Here is a 22,703-nt window from a genome sequence, read left to right on the forward strand (position 1 = left end):
ATGAAGAATGAAGCATTGAAGATTACCAGGGAGCATGGGTTGACGACTCCTGAAAGTGTGCAGTTATCGGTTACCAACCCAAGGAACAAGCTTTTGATTATTGTAGATTCTGAGGCAGTCTTGCAGGCTCAGTTCGCTGTACATGATTCAATGGAAGTGGCAGTGTTTAAAGCCACAATTTTGCCAACCCTATGTCCTGATTTACCGCTTTGTGGGGTGTTACAAGCGATGCTACATAACTGTGGAGTGTAGTTATCTGCAGAGCAAATTACATGGGTGAATGATGGTGGAAATGAACCACCACCTAGGACTGGAGGCATACAAGGGCCACCAATAGAGCTGAATGAGAATGATGATGATGATGTAGTATATTCAACTGATGGGAGTCGTATAGATGACACTGATGATGATGATACTGATGACGATGACCAAAATGAAGATAATGGTGCAGATATTATGGATGATGCTAGGGGTTCTAGTTCTGACGATGAAACAACTAAAGTATATCCTCAGCTGTTAGCAGACACATCAGATTCAGATTATGATTTGGGTACCACTCAGCTGAAGGATTATATTGAAGTGCATGCATGTAAGTCAGGGCGTAATGGTAAACATAGGCTGAGGTTAGGAGATGTATTTGATGATGTTGAGCATTTTAGATATGTGTTAGGTGAAGTGATGGTGGATAAAGGCTTTGAAATTACAAAGGTGTACAATGAGCCTAGGAGATTTTACGGAAAATGCAAGATTAGTGAGTGTCCATGGTATGTGATGAGAGGTAAAATAAAGGGCAATGGTGGATTTGCAATCAAAGAGTTGCAAAAGAAGCATGAATGTAGACAGACTGGAAAGTCAGTGGCAGTGAACAATAAATGGATAGCAGAGAAAATTAAAAGGAAAGTTGTTGTAGATCCTCATGTGAAGATTTCTGTTCTTCGTGAGTTTATGTTGGAGACTTATGGTGTGCGGATAGGGGATTTAAAACTATATAGGGGTAGAGAGAGGGCAAGAAAAGACATTAATGGAGATCATGCAAGGGGATACGAAGATTTGTTTCAATATGCTGCAGTGATTCACAAGTATGATCCTGGTGCAATTTGTAAAGTGCTTTGTGATGTTGTAACTAGGCCTAAGAAAGTGCTCTTTCAGAGATTCTTTATGGCATTTCCAACTCAAAAAAATGCCCTTAACAATGGCTGTAGGCCATATATCGGGTTGGATGGGTGTCACTTGAAATCAAAATATGGTGGAGTTCTATTAGCTGCTGTGGGTATGGATGCTAATAATGGAATGGTCCCATTAGCATTAGCAGTGTGTGAGATAGAGAATACTGAAACTTGGTCGTGGTTTTTAGAAATTCTGCATTCGTATTTTGATAATGGCTTAGAGCAGATTACATTTTGCTTAGATAGGGAAAAGGGTTTGTTGGGGGTCATTGAGATTACATGGCCTACTGCATATCACAGACCATGTGCTAGGCACGTATATGCTAACTTCTGCAAAGAACATCTTGGTGTTAGTTTGAGAAATCTGTTTTGGAGGGCTGTCAGTAGCACTAACAAGTTTGATTACGCTATTGCAATGGAAAAGCTCAAAAAAGAGAAGTTAGAGGCATGGCAGTGGCTGGAGACTGAGCTTGCTGGGTTTACTTGGTCAAGACATGAGTATGACAAGAATTGTAACGTAGACCGTACAACTAACAACACTTCAAAGTGTTTTAATAGTTGGATATTACCCCACAGAGAGAAGCCTTGCTTGACCATGCTTGAAGAAATTAGATGCATGTTCATGACACTCTTCACAGAAAGGAAAAAAGAAGCACAATCTTGGACCAACGTTCCACCTAGAGTGAAAAAAAAATTGGATGCTGCATATGAATGTGGAAGCAAGATGAATGTAATGGCTTCTGGGGATCTTCACTTTCAAGTATAATTCTAACTTATGTTCCTTATAATTATTTTTTTCCTAAACCTGAATGTTTGTTAGGTTAATCAATTTTTTTTCATCAACCTTATAATTATTATTTAATCATTATGTAATTTTTGTTAGGTTAAAGACAAGGGTTATTATCCAGCAAGGAGGTTCATTGTCGATCTCATGAGCAGGTCCTGTGATTGTGGCTATTGGGACCTAGCTGGAATCCCATGTACTCATGCTATGGCTGCAATTAGTCAAGCTAGACACACAGCAACAGAGTATCTACCAAAATACTTCAGCAAAGAGGCGTACTTGAACACATATGTAGTGATGTTCAAGCCAATTCCTGACAAAGTTACATGGGACCCTTGTGATAGGCCCAAGCTCTTCCCACCTGAGATTACCAAGAAGATTGGAAGACCAAAAAAGTCAAGGAAAAGGGCAGCCACTGAGCCAATAAAAAAAAAAAACAGATCATTTTATATCTGCTGCTCCTTTTGTGGTGGGATGAACCACAATGTCAGGAAATGTCCATTAAGGCCATCGATAGCAAGAGAATTAAGAGCCCAGCAGGTAACAGCCACTGAACCTAATGTTTTAATTGTTTTTATGTGTATTGAAATTAATTTTTTATTGTTATCTATGTAATTTTAAATAGGGAGTTAGTGGGCCGGGAGAAAGTTCTAATGCAGCACGTACTTCAAAGAGGACAAAGAAAGTGGTAATTCGTTTATTGTTATTCATTGAGTAATTTTTAGTTTGTTATAAATATTGATGATTTTATTATTTATATATTTCAATTTAAATAGGCTGTAGGTGGTTCACAAGAGAGCTTTATTGCTCATAGAGGAAGATGAGGTACTGGTAATAGAGGAAGAGGAGGGAATAGAGGCTGAAGGGGCCAACGGGGTAATAGAGTAAGAGCAAGAGGCGATGGAGTAAGAGGACGTAACAGAGGTATGTTATTGTTTCAAATTAATGTTTGATGTCTGCAAATAGCTATTGCTGGTCTTAGATAATGAGGTAATAATTTTTTTGTCCAGGCCAATATGAAGCTGATAATGTTTCCTTGAATCCAACTCAAGGCTCACAAGCTTCACAGATATTAGATGTTGTATGAAATATTACCATTAAGGTGTTGTTATGTATTTTAGATGCACAAAACTTTATATTAGTGCATTAAGTTGCTGTTATGTATTTTGGATGCACAAACTTTATATTAGTGCATTAAGTTGCTGTTATGTTTTTGGAATCCACAAACTGTTTTGATTACTTTCCAGTTGCATTACATCTTAAACTATAATACTTCATTACATCTTCAGCTACAATGATTGATTGATTACTTTCCAGTTGCATTACTTTTCATGTTTATTACATTACTTCCTCATAAATAAGCCTATCACAATGCCACAAATAAAAACTATGACCAATTTCAGTTTCGCTTTAATGCATCGTAGTCGTTCACTTATCTTCATCACATCTTCATTTAGGTTCATGCCATGACCGGATGTAATGTTACGCATTTTCACATCTTCTTTTGCTGTCCATTGCCAAAAATTACACTTTTTAAACCTGCATGTCCAAAAGAGCTTATTAGGGTTTTCCGAGGTTGTAGATACCATCGCACATACCTGCACTCCACAATTGCAATATTTAGGGTAGCAGGTAACTTCGGCATGTTTCTTAGCTCGAACCCTGGTATTAACACTTAAGTTACTACTGGAGGCCATTGTTTTGTTTGAATTTATGTGTATGAAGGCTGAAACTATGTTTGGTTTTGAGTGAAGATTAAGAAGAGCTAGATTTTTTGAGCTTGGATGAAATGTAGTGTTTACAATGGCTTATTGTTGCTGTCTTTGAATGATAAAGTATGTTTGGTTTTGCTGTCTTTGAGCTGGGCATGTCATTTTCTGGGTTGTTGGGGCTGAAATGGGGTTGCTAGTTGAGGTTGAAATGGCCTGATTGCTAGTAATAAAATGAGCTTGCTAGTGTTTAAAAATGGCTTGGGCTTGCTGGTGCAGTGGTATTGAAATGTTTACTGTGGCTTGTAGTTGTGCGTTAGAAATTGAGTTGCTGGGTTGCCATTTTCTTTCTTTTTCAGTTGGGTTGTTGGTGCTTAAATGGGGTTGCTGGTTGTTGGTTGAAATGGCAACCACCAGCAGCTTTTATAAACATAAAAATAGCCGCTATTTGAATGTAACAGCTACTTTTGGGATTATTTTTGTAATTTAATCATCACTTGCTGCTGTTCATTCTTAAAGGACAAAATCGTCTTTTACGCTCCAGAAGTAAAATTGACCTTTTAAAATTTTTCCGTTAAATATTAACTGAATTTTAACGAAATTGTGAGAAAATACTAATAGTTTAAACGTTTGGTGATAAAATGATAGTTTTACCAAACCATGGTACTAACATAATGTGTCAAAATACCTTTGGTGGAAAAATGATAATATCCCTAAAATAAATCCAAATTTACTCCGGATCCGCCATAATCCACGCATCGATATCCAAATCCAATCCAAATCCAATCTGATTAGATTTAGATCACATGGATCTTGAGTCAAATCCGATCCGTTGCCATCCATCCTTAAGCTTGGATTAAATTCCAAGCGGACAAAATATTGTATGTATTAGTTGTTATCAAATCCCATTAGATACCGCGTCCAATCCTGGTGTCCATAAAAGAGAATACCGAATTGATAAAGGCAACCGCAATTCATTGAAAAAAAAAAAAAGTTCAGCATTCAACAATTAAAATAAACAGAATATCTAATTGCCAAAATCTGTTACATGCCATCAAAACCAAAATGGGGGGTCTCCCCCAGTCCAAAGAGCACTCAATCAAAATTACCTCAACCTACTAGAAGTATTCAGCCCTGACTATACTTAGTTGTTGACCAAAAAGCCACCCTTGTTTCATATCTAAGCCGCAGCAGTAGATGGCTTAGAAGCAGCAGAGAGCCTGGATCTCTTCTTTGCCAAACTCTCACTGCGACGTTCACGCTGTTCCTTCAACCGGGTAGCAAGGAGCTTCTGGTATTCAGCAGCCTCTGCTTTGGCCTTGGCAATTCTCTGCTTCTTCTCAGCAATTCTGGCGCGCTTCCTCTGCAAAGTCAAAGGAGTCACCAGCCTCTGAATTTTAGGAGCCTTGCTAACCTTTTTACCTGCCAACAAGGAAGACAAAAAACGGGTTTATTCCCATTATCATGTCAAAGTCTTGACATATTTGGTTGAAATCATAAGAATGTCACCACATTTGCATATATATAAAAAGAATGCACAAATGACTCACCAGTTTTGGTTGTAAAGGTCCGACGGTATGTGTTGACATACTTCCGAACATCATCTTCTTTGGAAAGGTTAAACAACTTCCTGATCTTTGAGGCTCTCTTCGGACCTCTCATCCTGGGCTTCTCAGTGTCAGTAAGTCCAGGAAGGTCATGTTCTCCCTTTTTCACGATGACCAAGTTCAACACTGAGAGATCTGGACTAACAATGCATCCACGAACAGATTTCCTCCGACGCTCTCCATCTCTCCTTCCATATCCACGGAAGCAAGGAGTACCTGTAAAAACAAGCATTAATACTATAATCAGTTTCATCTCGCAAACATAGCTTCAAAAACAATCTCAGAAAAACAGAGAAAAAACACACGCACATGAGCATATTTCAAACGAAACATAGCAAAAATACATTCGGGCAATAAACAATAAAGACAAAGGCACACAGATTACAAACCTCTGTGGAGCAGAAGACGAACACGTCCAGGAGTCAACACTCCTTGCTTCATTGGGAAACCTTGCTTGTCACAGCCTCCCATTATCTTAAAGACATAACCTTTGAACTCCTGTCAAAAGAATTGAAATGTGTCAATTTAGGCAAATAGGAACAAAGCAAAAGCCTTCTCCTTAAAAGGATAAAAATTTATGAGCATCTGAATTCAGAACCCATGCTATGCTAATAAAAGGACAGCAACTGCAAGCATATCTACTCGACAGGAATATTGGCAATTAAAAGGACCGATTGCACTACTATAAGCACATCAGTGACATGCTCTGCAATAATAAAAAAGAAAAAAATTTACGAGCATCTGAATTCAGATGCCATAATAATAAAAAGGATGGCAACTGCAAGCATATCTGCTCAACATGAGTGTCGGCAACTAAAAGGACCGATTGCACTACTAGAAGCACATCAGTGATGCGTTGCCTTTCTTCCATTTTCACACGAAATGGTTAAGTAACATCAATAGCCTAGCTTTCAACAAATCAATTCCAATAAAATAGCTCAAACATAGGAAAAAAAAACTATGATAATAAAAGAACTGAGCTGTAGTTGAAGAATCAGTGCATCTATTGTATCTTTTCCACAGATAAGACAGAACAAGGCAAAGATTAAATTCGACATTCCACAATAAAGAAATTCTTAATGCAAAACGTACCTCCCCAAGAGCATCACCACTAACTTCTTGTGAGATCCTCTTGTCGAAAAATGCTCGGCTGCATCATTAAATATAATCATAAGAAAATTTTTGCAATCAAAACAACACAGCATCAGAGAACTGGAGATTGATTCTAAATCAAACAATGATAACACTGTAAACGCTAATCACAGCATCAAACTACACACTCTTAAGTTGTTTTGGAACTTCCCATTATATCACAAGTAAAATGTGAAAAAAAAATTATCCCAAAACTGCTTCAGCATTCAACATGTCAAAATCATATATTTTCTTTCACTTTCTCATCACCCAAACAGAACCCCCAAAAAATACAAAAATTCCCCAAAAATACAAAATTTAGGACGTAAAGATACATACAGTTTCTGGTCATCGTCGATTTCGAGCTTCTTTTGGCACCCAGTGGTGGGATTTGCAATATTGAACTGAAACAAAAATAAAAACAAAAAAAAACAAAAGAATTACCATTAGAAAATTTGAAGACAAAATGTGTGCATTATGATTAAATGCAAAGCTTTTTCAAAATATTTTTTCATCAAATAAAACGAATGGGTACCTTCATTTTGTTCTGCAGCTATCAGACTAACCCAGTGGAGTTCTTCGGCTCTCTCGCTGCTGCTGCACAAATGCTCCTTATTATGAACTAGGGTTTTCGAGAGAACGAATATATATCTAATAGATTAATCACCGTCCAGCTGGGGCTGGTGTGTTTTTGGGCTAGGGTACTAAACAAAAGGGCACTTTTGGGCCTCCATGAATGTGGGCAAGTGGTCCGCTGACTCAGATTATGGGCCATATAAGGCGACCCATGACCCGTATTGTCATAACAAATGTTTTCGAAATGTTAAAAGGTACATTTTCTAAGTAAATTTTGAAAAAGAATTATCAAGTAATTTTATAAACTGAAATGACTAGTTTTCATTTGACATAATAAACATTACGTTTCATAACAGACACTTATCAATTAACAAAGTAATTTATTAGAGTGATAGTTGTCGAACAAACGAATAAGACCTTCTAACGTGCATATAAAACAAGCCAGTGCATTAGAATATCTCTGTCATTGTGCACACAACAACTTACGAGCTTTATTTTGGAGTATTGTGTTCTTAACTTTACATTACCCTTTACCACTTCAATAGACTATGAGTCTATTTGAAATTAAAGTTAGGTAGCTGTAATTTACGGCACTAAAGTATTTGATAAATATTAACTACTATGTTGAAAATTGATTAAAAAAAAAAAAGGTGGCTTCAAATTTGATGTCTCACCTAACTTTGACATGAATAAGTGTTGAATGGTGGCTATTTTGAATGTTGAATGGTGGCTATTGAATGTTGAAAAATGGTTTGATTTTAGGCAAAATTTTACCTATAAAAGGAAGCTCTCATTTGAGAGCTTGGTATCCAATTGAGAGCATTCAATTGGTGGATGCAAGAATCCCATATAAGCAATCCAAATTGAGAAAGAGAAATATTCTTAAGCATGTAGTTATATTGAAGGAGCATTCAGCTCCTTAATATGGGTATTACGGATTTGCTTTGTTAGGAAATATTTATAGGAATCATGTATTTGGGGCTTGGGTGAGAGAAAATTATTTATGAGAAAGTGGTTGTAAAAATTTTTCACACAATGAATATTTTTTCTCTAGTTATCTTTTTAACAATGACCGTAGTTTTTCTTTAGATTTGAAGTTTTCCACGTAAATCTTGTGTTGTATAATTGGCATATTCTTCATTTAATTTTTTCTGTTAATTTGTTACTTGACAAATTGCTTGGAGTGATCTTGGGAGGAAACTCAAGTTCCTAACATACTGTAGTTTGAAAATTATGTTAATATGATTTTCACTTGTATGATGAAAAATCTATTTAAAGTTTATATTTACTATATACTATTAACTTTTATTTTATAATTACAATTTTTTTCTACAGCAGCTGTAGTTTAAAAGGTATAGTACCTCAATTCCAAACATGATATATACCAATTGATTCAAGTGTAAATCTCCTAAAAAAATTGATCTATTGTTTGTAAATCTCCACTTTGAAAACTCTAAGTTTTAAATTAACAAAAAAAATGGCATAAAAAGATTAAACAGACGAATAACCCAAACTATAGATTTGACGTAGATCTAGATGGAAAGAAAAGCCACCATATGTATTAAATTGAAGAAGACCTTTACATAGAAGGATTTTTTTAATTAAAAAAAAAGGAAAAAGGGTATTTCCAATGCATTTGTATTTCATATCATGTGGATGACAAAATGTGCAGTTGGTTACAGCCTAACTATTTGGCTGTAATCCTTCGCATTTTAAGTTGATGAAGAGAGTGGCAGTAACCGGGTTGTGATGGCTCCATGCTTCCAAGGGAACACTTACTTGTTAGTGCCACAGGTCAAATTAACTAGAAGTCTCTTAAAAGGAAATTAAAAATTAAAAAACTTAAAAAACAAAAGTCTCTAGGGGATTAGCCTAAATTTTGGGAGGAAATAATTATCATTTGTTTGGCATGCATACTTGAGATTATATAGATCAAGTGGATTAAATTCAAAAATTTAGTCTTAAAATCATCATGGGATTAACAATCCCAATTTCACTGCAGTTTTATTGGGATTAGGCTAAAAAAATATTTTGTCATTTATCACAGTCTTCTTCTTTTATTTAATACCTAAAAATTTATTCATTTATTTATTAGTTAATTAATTAATTTTTCATTGGTTGATTATTTTATAAAACATTATTAAAAATAATTGATAAGTAATTAATTTAATCTTTTTTATATAGTTTCAATTATTTTATGTAAGAGACGCTGATATATCTCATATGTAAAAACATATAATTTAAATAACTTAAATTTGTGTATATTATTAACTACCCAATAACTAGTTTATTATATATTTATTTTTTTAATTAGTAGTTGTTGATGCATATTTTTGCTCAATGTACAATAATTGACTGGTGTTTTCCCAACTTTCTCTTATATAAAGCTTTGTAGCCTATTTTCTCGTTGATCCGAATGTTTTCAATCACATGTTTTTGTAATTAATTGTGTTGCAAAAAAAAAAATAATTATCAAGGGAGGCAAACGTGCTGAGGATAACCTTCCAACGATCAAGTCAATATTTTTTTATTTAATTCCTAGAGAGAGAGAGTTTTTAGAGTGATATGAGTAACATTTTGCACCTCTTTTTCATCTTACCTTTGAATGGAAAGGTGAGTCTTGACCTTTATATAAGCAACTTGAATCGGTTGAAGGGATTTTGTGGCACTTTTCTAATGACAAGTGTCGGTCAATGCTCATGCATGGAGACACACAACTACATATTTTAATATTTGCTCATGACAAGTATTATTTGAACACTTGTATATTCTTTTGGACTTTTGACATTTAATGGGCTTGAGCTTGATTTTGACCCTTATTTTTGTTTCTCATAAATAGGTTGATTTTGCGGCATTTCAACTGCAGGCACATTTAGCAAAATGTTTGTTGGCTAGTAGGCTTATTTTCTAGAATGTATATTTATCCTTAGACATATTTTGAGAATGTTTATTAGCCCATTGGCTCATTTCGAAGAATTTTTATTTGCTTGAGGTGCATTATGTAAAATGTATATTTATTCATAGGTATATGTCGTAGAATGTTTAATACCTGTAAGTGCATTCTGTATAATTTTTATTGGCCCACAGACTCATTCTGTGGAATGTACTTTTGTCTTGTTGGCTCATTTTCAGTAGAAGGCCTGTTTGCCCAAGGGTACATTCCATAGAATGTACTTTGGGGCCAATATCTCATTCCATGGAACGGATGTTTGTCCCTAGGCATATTCTATAAAATGTTTGTGGCCTTTAGGCTTATTCTTTAGAATGTTGCTCTTAGGCACTTTTTTAAAAGTATTTTTATAAAGAATACACCTAGGTCATTTTTGTGGAATTACACCTTTAGATACTTTGTTGATTCCTGCTTTTGGACATTTCACTTAAAAGTATTTTATAAATACTTAGGTTAGTTTTCGTAAGATACACCATTAGCACTTTATCGAAAACTCACTCTTTAGGCATTTTATTTAGAAATATTTTTAAATTCCTAAGTCATTGTTTGTAAGGAGTAGATTTAGGCAATTCTTTGTGAAAAATGGACCTAAGTCATTATTCTTTTAGGTAAAATCACGACTTTATCACTTTGTCGAAACATTACCTTTAGGTTTTTTATTTAAAAATATTTTCTAAGTGCATAGGTTATTTTTAATTGAATTTTTATTTTTCATAGGCTTTGGGTCTTCGTAATTTGGTCTAGCAGTTGTATTTTTAAAATTATTTTTAATTATTATTATTATACATCCATGATTAATTTTAATTGTTCTTACTAAATATCCATGGTAGTTGGTATTTAAATATCAGCAAGAGTAGTATTTAATTTCACTAAAATTTAATTTATTACAATCTAATCTGATATATATATCTATATATATATATAAAGCTTGGATTTGAGGAGGTGATGTGGCATCACCATTTCTTATCTTTGTATATTCTCTATTATCTAATAAATAGAAAAATTTTCTTTTAGATTTGGCTTTTCATCTTCTCATAATTAATTTGATTGTTATTACACAATAACAATTATGTAAAGATTTTAATGAGGCATATTCTTTGTAATGAACATCCAAGGGGGAGTGTTATGAATTTATTAAAATAAATGTAGATGTTCATAACATATATCTCTTAGTCTCCCCACTATCTCTCATTAGCAACCTTTAGCTTCCCTATAACTTCCACTATCTTACAAGGAATTATGATCCATAATTTTTCATTAATTTCATGGAGTGATTATGTAACTATAAAAGGAGAGCTCATCTTTTTGTTTTGTACACACACAATTGGAATGAATAAAATCACTCTACAATATATTCTCTCATTTTATTTTTTATCTTGAATTGCTTCTTTCTTTGTATTGCTGGCTAATAGTTTTTTTTTTGTTTTTTATAAGGCTGCCTCATATTAAAAAAAATCAATTCATATTTTTTTATCAGTTTCATCAAGTGTAAAGTAAGAAAAAAAGATAATACTAATTTTTTTTTTCAAAGCCGCGTGAAACGCGGTTCTTTTTTATAGTATATATATAAAACTGAGACTTGAGGAGGTGATGTGGCATCAGCATTTCTCATCTTTGTATATTCTCTATTATCTAATAAATAGAGAAATTTTCTTTTAGATTTGGCTTTTCATCTTCTCATAATTAATTTGATTGTTATTACACAATAACAATTATGTAAAGATTTTAATGAGACATATTTTTTGTAATGAACATCCAAGGGGGAGTGTTATGAATTTATTAAAATAAATGTAAATGTTATAACATATATCTCTTAGTCTCCCAACTATCTCCCATTAGCAACTTTTAGCTTCCCTATAACTCCCACTATCTCACAAGGAATTATGATTCATAATTTTTCATTAATTTCATGGAGTGATTATGTAACTATAAAAGGAGAGCTCATCTTTTTGTTTTATACACACACAATTAGAATGAATAAAATCACTCTGCAATATATTCTCTCATTTTATTTTTTATCTTACGTTGCTTCTTTCTTTGTATTGCTGGCTAATAGCTTTTTTTTTGTTTTTTATAAGGCTGCCTCATATTAAAAAAAAATCAATTTATATTTTTTATCAGTTTCTTCAAGTGTAAAGTAAGAAAAAATAATAATATTAAATTTTTTTTTTAAAGCCGCGTGAAGCGCGGTTTTATTTTCTAGTTTTATAATAAAGGAAGAGAATATTATAGATAAGCTAGATTAATTTAATCTAATGCAAACTAATTCTGCATGCGGCATGCCAAAGACGAAATAGCCTAAGATGAGGTAAGATGGTCAGCATAGGGATAGTTATGAAACAAATATAAAAACTCTTGTCCAAATATAATAAATGTAAACATAGAGGGACCATCATAGCAAACTTTTGACATTTCCCAATTCCCGGCGCCCCCTAAAGACCAATTTTCCCTCGCATTTTTCTTCCTCCTTTAATGAAAAACCCTAAACTACCAAATAGATTCCGAGCAAAACAGTGCGCGAAGAACCCAAAAGAATGGTACAATTGCTGCAGCCTTTCCGGTTCAGTTCCATAGCACCACGTCGTTTCTTCTCTCTCTTTCCTTCTTTCTCTCAGGTCTGTCTCTTTCTTAATCTCTTTTCGTTTTTTTGTTCTTGTGTTAGTTCTTACACCAGCTGATTTTCATTTTTAATTTACTTACCTTATGCGTATGTAGATATGTATGTGTGCCAGTGTATGTGCACATGTATGCTTATGTAAACTCCAGCTAGTGCTTCTGTCTCGATGCCTTTAATGATGTTGTGAGCAGTGGGCTGGAGATTTTTGTGGTATTATTAGGATTAAAAGAATTTTAAGGTCGATTCGCTGTTATTAGGATTTGTCGGTAATTATCGTGTGAAATGTAACTAAAGTGGATGAGCACATGGTTTGCAAGAAGATAGTTTTGTAGTCATATGAAGGGGCATTTAACAAAATTTGACAAAAATATGAGTGACGTGTCTGATGAATTTCTGGTTGGTTTCTTGCAAATTTCGAAGCCGCATGGATATACTTGTTTTTAAGTCTAAACACAGAAGGAGGTCAATGGTATTGGCCGTAATTAGTTTAAGTTGCAATGTAGGACATGCCTTTACTGCTTTGAGTTTTGGCTTCATGAAGCTTTTGAAAGAACCTGAAAGAATCTTAACTTCCTTCCTCATTTTTCTCTGCAAATAATGATCTTTAAATATCGTTGTACCTTGAAATGTGACATGTGACGGATTTTTATGTACCTCATTTGACTTGTGGTCATTGCTGCTTTCTTTCAGAATGGAAGAAGAGATGCAATTACTTGTATTGGAATGAACATCCATAGTCTTTCTTCTGCAGGTAATCAACAACAAATCATCCCTCTCTCTTCTGTTGTCATACAAAGTTGTTGTGGATTTCTTCACCACGATGTGGATAAGAGCAATCATTATAATACAAATTTGTCATGGGATGGTGTTGTGGATTGAGGAACACATCATTGAAATGGATATTCATTGTTAAATATAAGTATGATTTCAGTAGCGACTGATTGTAATAGTCCCTATTGTGGATGGTGTTTTCTTGAGTCGAATGCTTGGCATTGAATTGCCGGCAAGTGATTTCATTTTAGATTAGAAACTATATTCGTGTTAGTCTTGAAAGATTAGCTATGAGAATAAGGACGGACTGATCTCCTGACACATGCATGTGAAATTTATAAAATATTCAGCATTTAATATTTTCTTTTTCTCACCTACAGTTATCTCTTATTATATCTAATTCAGTGAATCTGTTGTGACTACCGTAGTATTTGCTGCTCTTCATTAATTGTTAGTTTGTTCATTCAAAAGCAGCACAATGTTACATAGCTGTATCCTATTTTTATTAGCCTAGGATTAGTAATGATCTGACTTTGAGCAGTTACTCCATTTGTACTTTCAGCTGAAGTTCCAGAATTTGCTGATGAACCGCATGATGATGCCAAAATAATGCAGAAAGATAATGCTCTACGTCTGGCACTCTCACAGCTTGCCAATGATTTTGGTAAAGAGTCTATGTTATCTTTGAAGCGGTTTTTTAGCTCAAGGCGTGGGCCTGTAATATCTACAGGTTCATTAAAGCTTGATCTAGCACTTGGTATTGGAGGATTACCAAAGGTGATTAGATGAAAAATCATTGTCTCATTGCGCTTTGTTCCTCAATAAGCATATCTTGCACGAATAGACATGGAATAGGTTATCGGCGAATGACACATCAAGGATTTATGATACCTATTTGTAGCTTCTCATGAAACAAATAAAAAATTAGAGAGAGTTCTGCTGTTTCATACTTCCATATATCATTACATTCATAAACTAGTTCGTTACTGACAGCTGACACTCTTAGGATTTTTTTTAATTATTATTTTTTTAACTTAACTTCGATAAGTTTGTATATTTGATGTGGCTGAAGGAAATGTCTCAGAAATTTTTAAATCTCATGAGCCAGACCAATAGAATCATTGCAAAAAGGTTTCTTTTGCCATAATTACATGAAAGTAAAGTTTGCAATACTTGTGCATCTTGTTGACACTATTATTTTAGCCAAAAGCTGATGCCAAGACCAAATATTGGAAAATATGCCTTTTTACATCTAACACACCTCATGTTTGATGTGGGATGGAAATATTCAATGAATTAGTTCCTTTCCTCCTTTTCCTTTAATGATTTATCTGCCATTTCTAGTTATAGCTTAAACTTTCATTGATTTCTAGTTTGATGTTGGATGTCCAGGAATTGAATGATTGCAGGTGTATCAATGCTTAACTCTTAACTTTAGTTATTTATTTATTATTATTATTATTTTTGCATGGGAATTTGATACAGAGTCAGTTCATAGTCATGCTTTATTGTTTTCTATTTATGTAGTACTTGCTTTTATTTGAAGATTTTTCTGTGAGAGCTGCTGCATCCTCTTCATTTTACTTCTGTTGCTATTAGAAATGAAAGACGCCTAACTTCGGTGAGAGATCCCTTTGCAGGGAAGAATTGTAGAAATATATGGGCGTGAAGCATCTGGCAAAACAACACTAGCACTTCATGTTATCAAGGAAGCTCAAAAGCTTGGAGGTGCATATTGATTTTGGCTTCTTAAAATTTGGTTTAACCAAATTAGTATTAGCAGTGTGTGTGTGTGTTTTCTTTTTTCCCCAAATGATTGGCAATAGTTTCCAAGTACTCCATATTAATGTATTATCTCGTTAACTTGGGATAACTCATATCTCATGTCAGCTTATGCTCCAGTAAAACTGTAGCCAGGCTTCAAAAAGCATGTTCAGTTTAGAACTGATCATAAAATTTGGAGATTCTTTCCTTCAGTTGCGTAAGTGCAGGACAGTTCATTCTTCCATAAGTTGATTATTATATATGTGACTAAGGCCATTCTTCTGTAAGTAGATATCATGTGCATCTGGTGCTAATAGTCTAGAGAACCCCAATCCGCCAAAATGATTGATTGCTTGAAATGAATAATAACTTGTTGATGCACCTTACTGTAGTTTTTGCAAGAAGTTATGCTGCTTCCTGCTAAATAGTTGGTGTTACTGAAAGTTTTAACTTAATGATATTTATGCAGTTAAATTCTGTCATTTTTCTTGTGGTGGATCGCAAAACTCATTTGAATGAATCTTGACCATTTACAAAGATTGAAGACTGCGCCATATTGCATGAAATTTGGCTTATATATTACCAATGGCGTTAGTTTCCTGCTGTCTTGTGATTGAATCCCACGCTACACACTTCCCCTGTTTTTAATGCATGATCCAATTCATTTTGTGAATCATATGACCATTGATATCGAGTCATCTTAGAGTTTATTTGTTAAATATTTGAAGTCTAAATACGGCTTAATGTAAGTCATTAAGATATTTTGTTTTGTCTATTTCTTGACTTAACCACCATTTATTTTGAAGACATTATCAGAATTAAAAAAAGTCAATTCTTGTGTCTTTTATGAAAAAAAAAAAAAATGATTGGATATGAGTTAGCCTGGAAAGTACACATCTTGGTTACAGGAAGATAAAAAATGGTCTTTATCCTCAGTGGTAAATGATGATGATGGATCATAGCCATTTAAAGGACATCACATTGCCTCTTCAAGAACTTGGCAATTATAGATGCAAAAGAAATATGTCTGTTGCAAATAGTTTTGCAATGGATCATTTAAGCTATCTGTTTACTTATTTGATATCTGTGCATTCTATGACTTGTTTGCAGTCATGTGAAAGGGATGTTATTTCTGCCTAATAATTATTTCCATTTGGTATTATGTATGTCTTTTGCATGAAGTTTGACTTTTTATTTCTTTTCTGAATTGTATCATTTTTTCAGGATACTGTGCTTATCTTGATGTAGAGAATGCATTAGACCCTTCCCTCGCTGAAGCAATGGGTATAGACGTGGAAAATCTTCTGATTGCTCAACCAGATTCTGCTGAAAATTTGCTGAGTGTGGTTGATACACTGACCAAAAGTGGATCCATTGATGTAATTGTGGTTGATAGTGTAAGTGATTCATTCTTTAGTTAACATTTTTATTTATTTATGTAATTTTGAAAGAATTCTGAAATTTCATCGGTAAAGATAAAATATACAAAAGCTGGACAGGAAATCCACAACGATAAATATAAAAACTAAAGCTTACCCATCTATGTATGAAGCTGAAGCGTATAACTAGAAACTAGAAACAATTCCCAAAAGTAGTCCAATTCAGAAGAATCATTACCGCCTTCAAAAAAATAAACCCCAAAACAACATTTAGCCAAAACCAAACATCAAGTAAATTGCTCCTTTCCAATTTTGGAAAATGTAGAAAGAAATACATTCTATATATGAGCCTTTTTTTCATTTATTTATTTATTTAGGTGAACCTTTTAGAGTATAACTGCCACAATGTAGTTTTTGCTTGATGCAATCTTAGTTTCCAACAGTGTCTGTTGTCTCGTTTACGTCTATTGCTCTGTATTTGTACCTATTGTCTCTTCTACTATTGCCAAAAACTGTTCCTCTTTCTTGTCAGTATATTTCCTTCAAGGAAATATAATTTTATATAGAAAAATAGATCTTGAAGTCAAATACAAGACGATAAAATAGTGTTGGACCAGAGCTTATTAAAGAAGCTTATGAGATGAAAGTTAACATTTAAATCTCTTTTTGTTTATGATCCCGTGTCTCTTTCTGTCTGTGTATGTATTGTTAGTGGTTTTGGGGTCAAATTGATCAATTTTGCCGCCCCAGATATACAGCTTGTTTGCCATCTAAAAAATTTGAGACAATGCCATTCGTGATGTGTATGTTTCATCTCTCCTTAATCACCAAGAACGAAAAATATTGTGTTTTCTTTTGCAAGATGCAGTCATTGTCAGCAAGTGAAAGTGCCCTCTCATCTTTAGTTGATTAAGGGTATCATTGTTGTACACTTCTGCTAAACTGCATTTACGATGTAGGATGTTAAAATTATCCTACATGCACACAGTTTTACAATTATGTAGTGAATAGTTTTACAACTGTATAGTGAATATACAGTATTTAGTGTATTGGGTCACAACAAAAGGGTCAGTATCCCTTATCAATGGTTATCTTTAGTTGGCTGTTGGAAAAATGTTGTAATCATGAATAATGTGTATTGGGAAGTAAGAGGAAAATGAAAGGAAGAGGAGATTATTTTGTGTTGCTGTTTTTCTACTTTGGCACTGGACTTTGCACTTGCCTATGGTCACTTTCTGTAATTGGCATTGACATTGTGATCAAGTTTACTTCCTTCCATTTCTTCAAACTTAATAATGTTCTACATGTGTGGTTTTCACAGGTTGCTGCCCTCATCCCTAAATGTGAAATTGGTGTTCCCATAAATGGCATGTACAGTGATGCACAATCAAGAATAATGACACAAGCACTTCGAAAAATTCATTATTCATTGTGCCAGTCCCATACCCTTATCATTTTCCTCAATCAGGTTAAAGTGCTGTTACTAAAACATTTTTGAATTTTTTTAAATACACACTATGATAGAATATGTGGCATAACAGTTCCAATTATGTTCAATATCTAGGTTAGGTTTAGTGCAAAATCAGGTCAGGGTTTAGGACGTATGGATGAGGTCACTTCTGGTGGAAATGCTTTGAAATTTTATGCAGCTCTTCGTTTAAGAATGATGAGGACGAGATTGTTCAAGATTGCAGATAAGGTAAACATTCTAGAAGTAGTGAACATAGGGAGCATGATTAGATTATAGGGCTCTTGGAGATATGTTTTAATTAAGCAGAATTAATAATATCAATTGCCCTAATGCTTCATTCTTCATTTGTTTGTCAGATAATGTGGAAGTAGCTATGTGGTTTTTTGTGAAAATCTTCCAGCTCTATTCCTTTCATCCTCGTAAATTGTCTTATCATAATTTAGTTGCTGCTTTAAATTTTTTTTTTTTCCCCTTACTACTTAAAATTGAATATCCTTAATTACATGCTTGGTCTTCCCATGGTATTATAAAAAACTTAAATAGTGAGGGAGATTTATGGTTGTCTCAACATAAAGTCACTGTTGCCGTACTGGTAGTCTGATCACTGGCTTACTGATTCAAGGAAAAACATACTGCTTTTTTAGGGGCTGTTTTGAGGGTATGATATATAATTCTTGACCGGCCCTTTCGAAGTTATGGTACCATGGTTGAAGAAGTAGATGAATCGAGAAAGAAAATTGATATTACCATAAGCCATGCCAGTCTGAATAAGAAGGAAAGAAGAGATGGTACAGAACTGTCCTTAACTATAGCATTTTATTGTATTTCAAAATGCAATATGCACCATCAGCAGTGTCTTTTTGATTCATGCTTAGGAAATAGTTCTTATTTTCCATGGAAGATCAACAAGAACTCAATATTGTTTCTTGTGCTTTTTGCATAAAATATTTGATGTCTTGAAAGACAATGTGGCCTTATTCAGGTCATTAGTTTGACACCTTCGTAGAATGTGATAGTTTAGCTCCTTGATGCATCTTAATCTTAAATTAGGACTTAATTACATCTCATTTAAAATTGGGATTAAATATGAATATGTATTTGCATATACTATTTAATTTATGTTTTTATGTGCTTGGATTGATGGATTTTTTTTTTCTTTAAATTCTATTCTGCTATCATCATTCTTTTTCTACCCCTTCTATTTATTTATTTATCTTTTATTATGATCTTTCTTTAGCTTTAAGTTCTCATTGGGTTTAACTTTATGTAATCGTCCCTGGAGTCATTGAGGTTCATATTTTTTATTGTCTTGTTCTTCAGATAACCGGGCTGGAGGTTAGCGTCCAAGTGGTGAAAAATAAATTGGCACCTGCAATGAAGAAAGCTGACCTCATGATAGAGTTTGGCAAAGGCTTCTACTGTGTGCCCGAAATTTTTGAATTGGCATCTGAACATGGAATCATTCAGAAGGAAGAAAATAAGTACATCATAAAACGGGAGGTTTTCAATGAGAGACATCAAGCTGAACAGTATTTGATTGAAAATAATGAGGTTCTCAACAAGATAATCATGATCTTGAGGAAACATTTGTTTGAAAGGCATTGACTGTATGAGGTATTCTGAGATTATCAAGCGAGTCAGGTCAATGCAAATATCGGGTCAATACAAATAGGAGAGGACTCGAAAGTTGTGTTATGCCAACAATCGGAGAATTTGACTGCACATAAAGCGGTTTCTGGAGATTTGTCCATACCAACGCCAAATGAAATTCGGTGTTGTTGATGCTCTTTGTGGGGACTCAAAATTATTCTGCTGAGTTCTGAGATTGAGGGATTTGTGCTAGTCTTCATGCTCTTCTAATGGGCTTTTCCATTGCCTTGATTGTCTTAAAGTGTTAGGCTGCTTAGGTTCCATAATTACCGTCCCCCCAAAAATTGTGATCATTTAGGCATTGTACATAAGCGGTGTAACTCAAAAATACTTTATTCTAGTTCTTGTAGTTCATAACTTTTGGGGCAGGCATGTTAAGTGGTCATTTTCTTCTTTCTTTTGTGTTTTGGGCTCCCTTTGGTACTGCTGCTGGTAGGGGTGAACATGTTTCTGTTTGGGGAAATTAAAATGACCCGTAAATTCCCTTACTTCAGCACATACCATCCCCTTGAAATTTTATTATGAGAAAATATCATTTCTTTGGTTGTAGGTTTTAATTTTGCTCTAAATTACAGGCTTATCTTGTCAGTTTTACAGTAATAGAAAAAGAGGGATCTTGGATCATTATCTTTATGAAAAAAAATTAATAACAAAAATCAACCAAAGAGATGTAAAACAGACAGAAAATTACCATCAGGAATTGTGTTTGAAGCACAAAATTAAGAACTGGTTTTATATATCATTGAATTTTATTGTACAAAAAATATTTTGCAGTAATCATTAGTGTGAATCTAGTTTTAGTTTTCGAAGATGACTCAAACCCAATGCTTGATCTTGAGCATGGAAGTGAGATTACTTACAATGGAAATATTGTTTATTCAGAAAAATGGTATTTTTGGCATTAACGGGGTGTAATTTGAAAAAGGGGTTTAAGAGAATTTTGGAGGGTCCCAATGGTTCAACTCCTAATTTAATTGTAATATTTTCAAAGCCACCGTATCATGTTTTTTTTTTCTTTGTAAATTCTGTAATCTTCAAAAATTTGCCATCCGACCTGAATTTGTGAACCAAATCGATTTAAACTTTATTGAAACCAGCCAGACAATGGATCGCTTTCATAAATTGAAACTAAACGGTTACCCTAATCAGACAGAATTGACGCCGGAATTTTAGTTTGGTTTGGGGCAAATTGATCCATATGCCCAGCCTATACCTCTCTCAAGATTTGATTTTGAGTAGTCAGTTAAAAAAGAAAAATGTTTGAAATTTATTCATTCAAGTCTCTAAAGACAAGTTTTAGCCATACTTATTTAATTAAAAATACATTATACTTTCCTTTCAAAAAAAGAAAAAACAATATACTTTTAATTAGTTTAAGTAATTTAAAAATCATATTTATGCAACACCCCTAACTTCACATAAATCCTTGTATATCATTATTAAGACTATTTGTCGAGTTCCGCAGACAGAGACAGATATCTAATTGTAACACAACCCAGTTTTGACTTGAGTCTTCTTGATTAATATTTAATAGCATGATTTGCGGTTGTGATCTCCCAGTCTAAACTCTAGAAACCGTAGCGAAGCGGCCTGCTGACTGAGTGAAATTTAGTTTTTGCTTGACTTTGACATTAGCACATCCACATAATGAGATGATGAATTGATGACATCAATAAATTTGAGTTCCATCTTCCACATAACAAGTTAGCACTCAATTGGGATTCAGCTGCCCCATTGAGCACGTTTCTGCAAAAATATACAAGTACAATGAAAGTGGCAATTTGGCATTATTTGTCACAGCTGATAAGAAAGACTTATGGTGTGTTTACTTATCAATAATTGGAATGGATTGCAATTGAAATGAAGTGGAATTAGAATGTTGAAATCGGAATAAGGAATGAAAATAAGAATAAATAGTTTACTTTAACTGTAAGAATTAGAATCGAAATGAATTGTATTGTCATTAATGCGTTCACTTTACCTTAGAATCGGAAGGGATTGTTATAAGTTATTAAACTGATCTCTGTCGATTATTGTCATTATTTATAATAATAATAGTAGTATTAGTAATAATAATTATTATAATAGTAATACTATTATAATTATTAATCATTATAATTATATTAATAATAAAAGTATTACTATAATAATAATAATAATAATAATAATAATATCCCATTCCACCTCTCATTTAAGCAATTAAATGAATTATTCATTCTCATTCTTCGATTCCCCTTCCCATTCCTATTAAATATTATTCATTCTCATTCTTCGATTCTCATTCCCATTCCTATTAAAAAAATACACCATTAAATAACTTCTATCTTCTATGACTCCAATTGATTTTGGTATATTTTATATATTCCGGATATTCCTCAATGAAAAATATGAAAATATGTAAAAATTAAATTATGAAAATTAAATGTTGATCCTCTACTTATTTATTTCCAAAAATTGCAAGAATCCCATTTAGAGAGGGATTAGCATGTCATCATGACCATAGAGAGGTGCAACTCTTTTCCTAGCCCTAAAAGTTGAGAAATTTAATGTTTTATTTTTTATTACATTTTGATACATTAATTAATCATGTGGACACCAATAAGCAATATTATATTAATTATCGAAGCAAGTAGTATGAGGTTTGAATCCCGTTCACATAGGGTGGAAAGAGAATTTGGGGGGAAAAAATTCAAACTGTAGAAGCCATGAGAATCAATCTGTTGATCAATGTCCTTCTCAAGCTCAACAAGTTATATTACAAGGCAGCATCGGCATGCATAGGCAATTAGGCATGCATGCTTTTGTGTAGCATATGTACCAGATAAATCACATCAAGTAGCAAATTATTTTTTGATAGCACTCGATCGGTGTATATGATCTTAAACCAAACAAAGTCAACCGGGTAAGGGCTCAATGTCGCGGATTGCTCAAATTCTAGACCAAAGAGACTAAATGCACGAGCCAAGATGTACTAGTTTGGCTTGATTCTAGAAGAGCAAACTCTAGCACTTTCTTTACACTTGTGCATACTTAGGAATTCTCAAGAGACGTGGTAGAATGTAGGCTCTCTAGCTAGCATATTGTATATAGAAATTTCCAGGTCTTACAAGCAATGAGGAGTTCTCCAA

At 33.8% G+C, this 22,703-nt stretch overlaps 3 protein-coding genes across 4 annotated transcripts; 2 read left to right on the forward strand and 1 right to left on the reverse strand.

Annotated features, from left to right (window-relative positions):
• On the forward strand, nt 1–2,838 carry LOC112099762. The gene is made up of 5 exons (XM_024187235.1): nt 1–138; nt 253–1,926; nt 2,050–2,490; nt 2,576–2,638; nt 2,734–2,838. The coding sequence occupies exons 1-5, from the start codon at nt 1–3 to the stop codon at nt 2,836–2,838; spliced, it is 2,421 nt and encodes an 806-aa protein (XP_024043003.1).
• Nucleotides 2,839–4,613: 1,775 nt separating this feature from the next.
• Nucleotides 4,614–7,031, reverse strand: LOC18031548 (40S ribosomal protein S6). Its single transcript, XM_006421110.2, has 6 exons — nt 6,933–7,031; nt 6,737–6,801; nt 6,359–6,416; nt 5,656–5,764; nt 5,210–5,482; nt 4,614–5,081 (listed from the first exon to the last, which is right to left on the reverse strand). Exons 1-6 carry the CDS (start codon nt 6,936–6,938, stop codon nt 4,840–4,842), a joined length of 753 nt encoding a protein of 250 aa, XP_006421173.1. The 5' UTR covers nt 6,939–7,031; the 3' UTR covers nt 4,614–4,839.
• A 5,330-nt stretch (nt 7,032–12,361) lies between these two features.
• LOC18031491 (DNA repair protein recA homolog 2, mitochondrial) lies at nt 12,362–20,063 on the forward strand. 2 transcript variants are annotated; one of them, XM_024191766.1, is made up of 8 exons: nt 12,362–12,538; nt 13,231–13,291; nt 13,853–14,088; nt 14,952–15,039; nt 16,300–16,472; nt 17,776–17,922; nt 18,019–18,153; nt 19,246–20,063. In XM_024191766.1, exons 1-8 carry the CDS (start codon nt 12,458–12,460, stop codon nt 19,528–19,530), a joined length of 1,206 nt encoding a protein of 401 aa, XP_024047534.1. In that variant the 5' UTR covers nt 12,362–12,457; the 3' UTR covers nt 19,531–20,063. The 2 variants fall into 2 exon arrangements, with proteins under 2 accessions (XP_024047534.1, XP_006421174.1); XM_006421111.2 differs by having other exon boundaries at nt 13,874–14,088.
• Nucleotides 20,064–22,703: the final 2,640 nt, after the last annotated feature.

This window comes from Citrus clementina, unplaced genomic scaffold, assembly GCF_000493195.1.
Source record: "Citrus clementina cultivar Clemenules unplaced genomic scaffold, Citrus_clementina_v1.0 scaffold_9, whole genome shotgun sequence".
Lineage (NCBI taxonomy): Eukaryota > Viridiplantae > Streptophyta > Magnoliopsida > Sapindales > Rutaceae > Citrus > Citrus x clementina.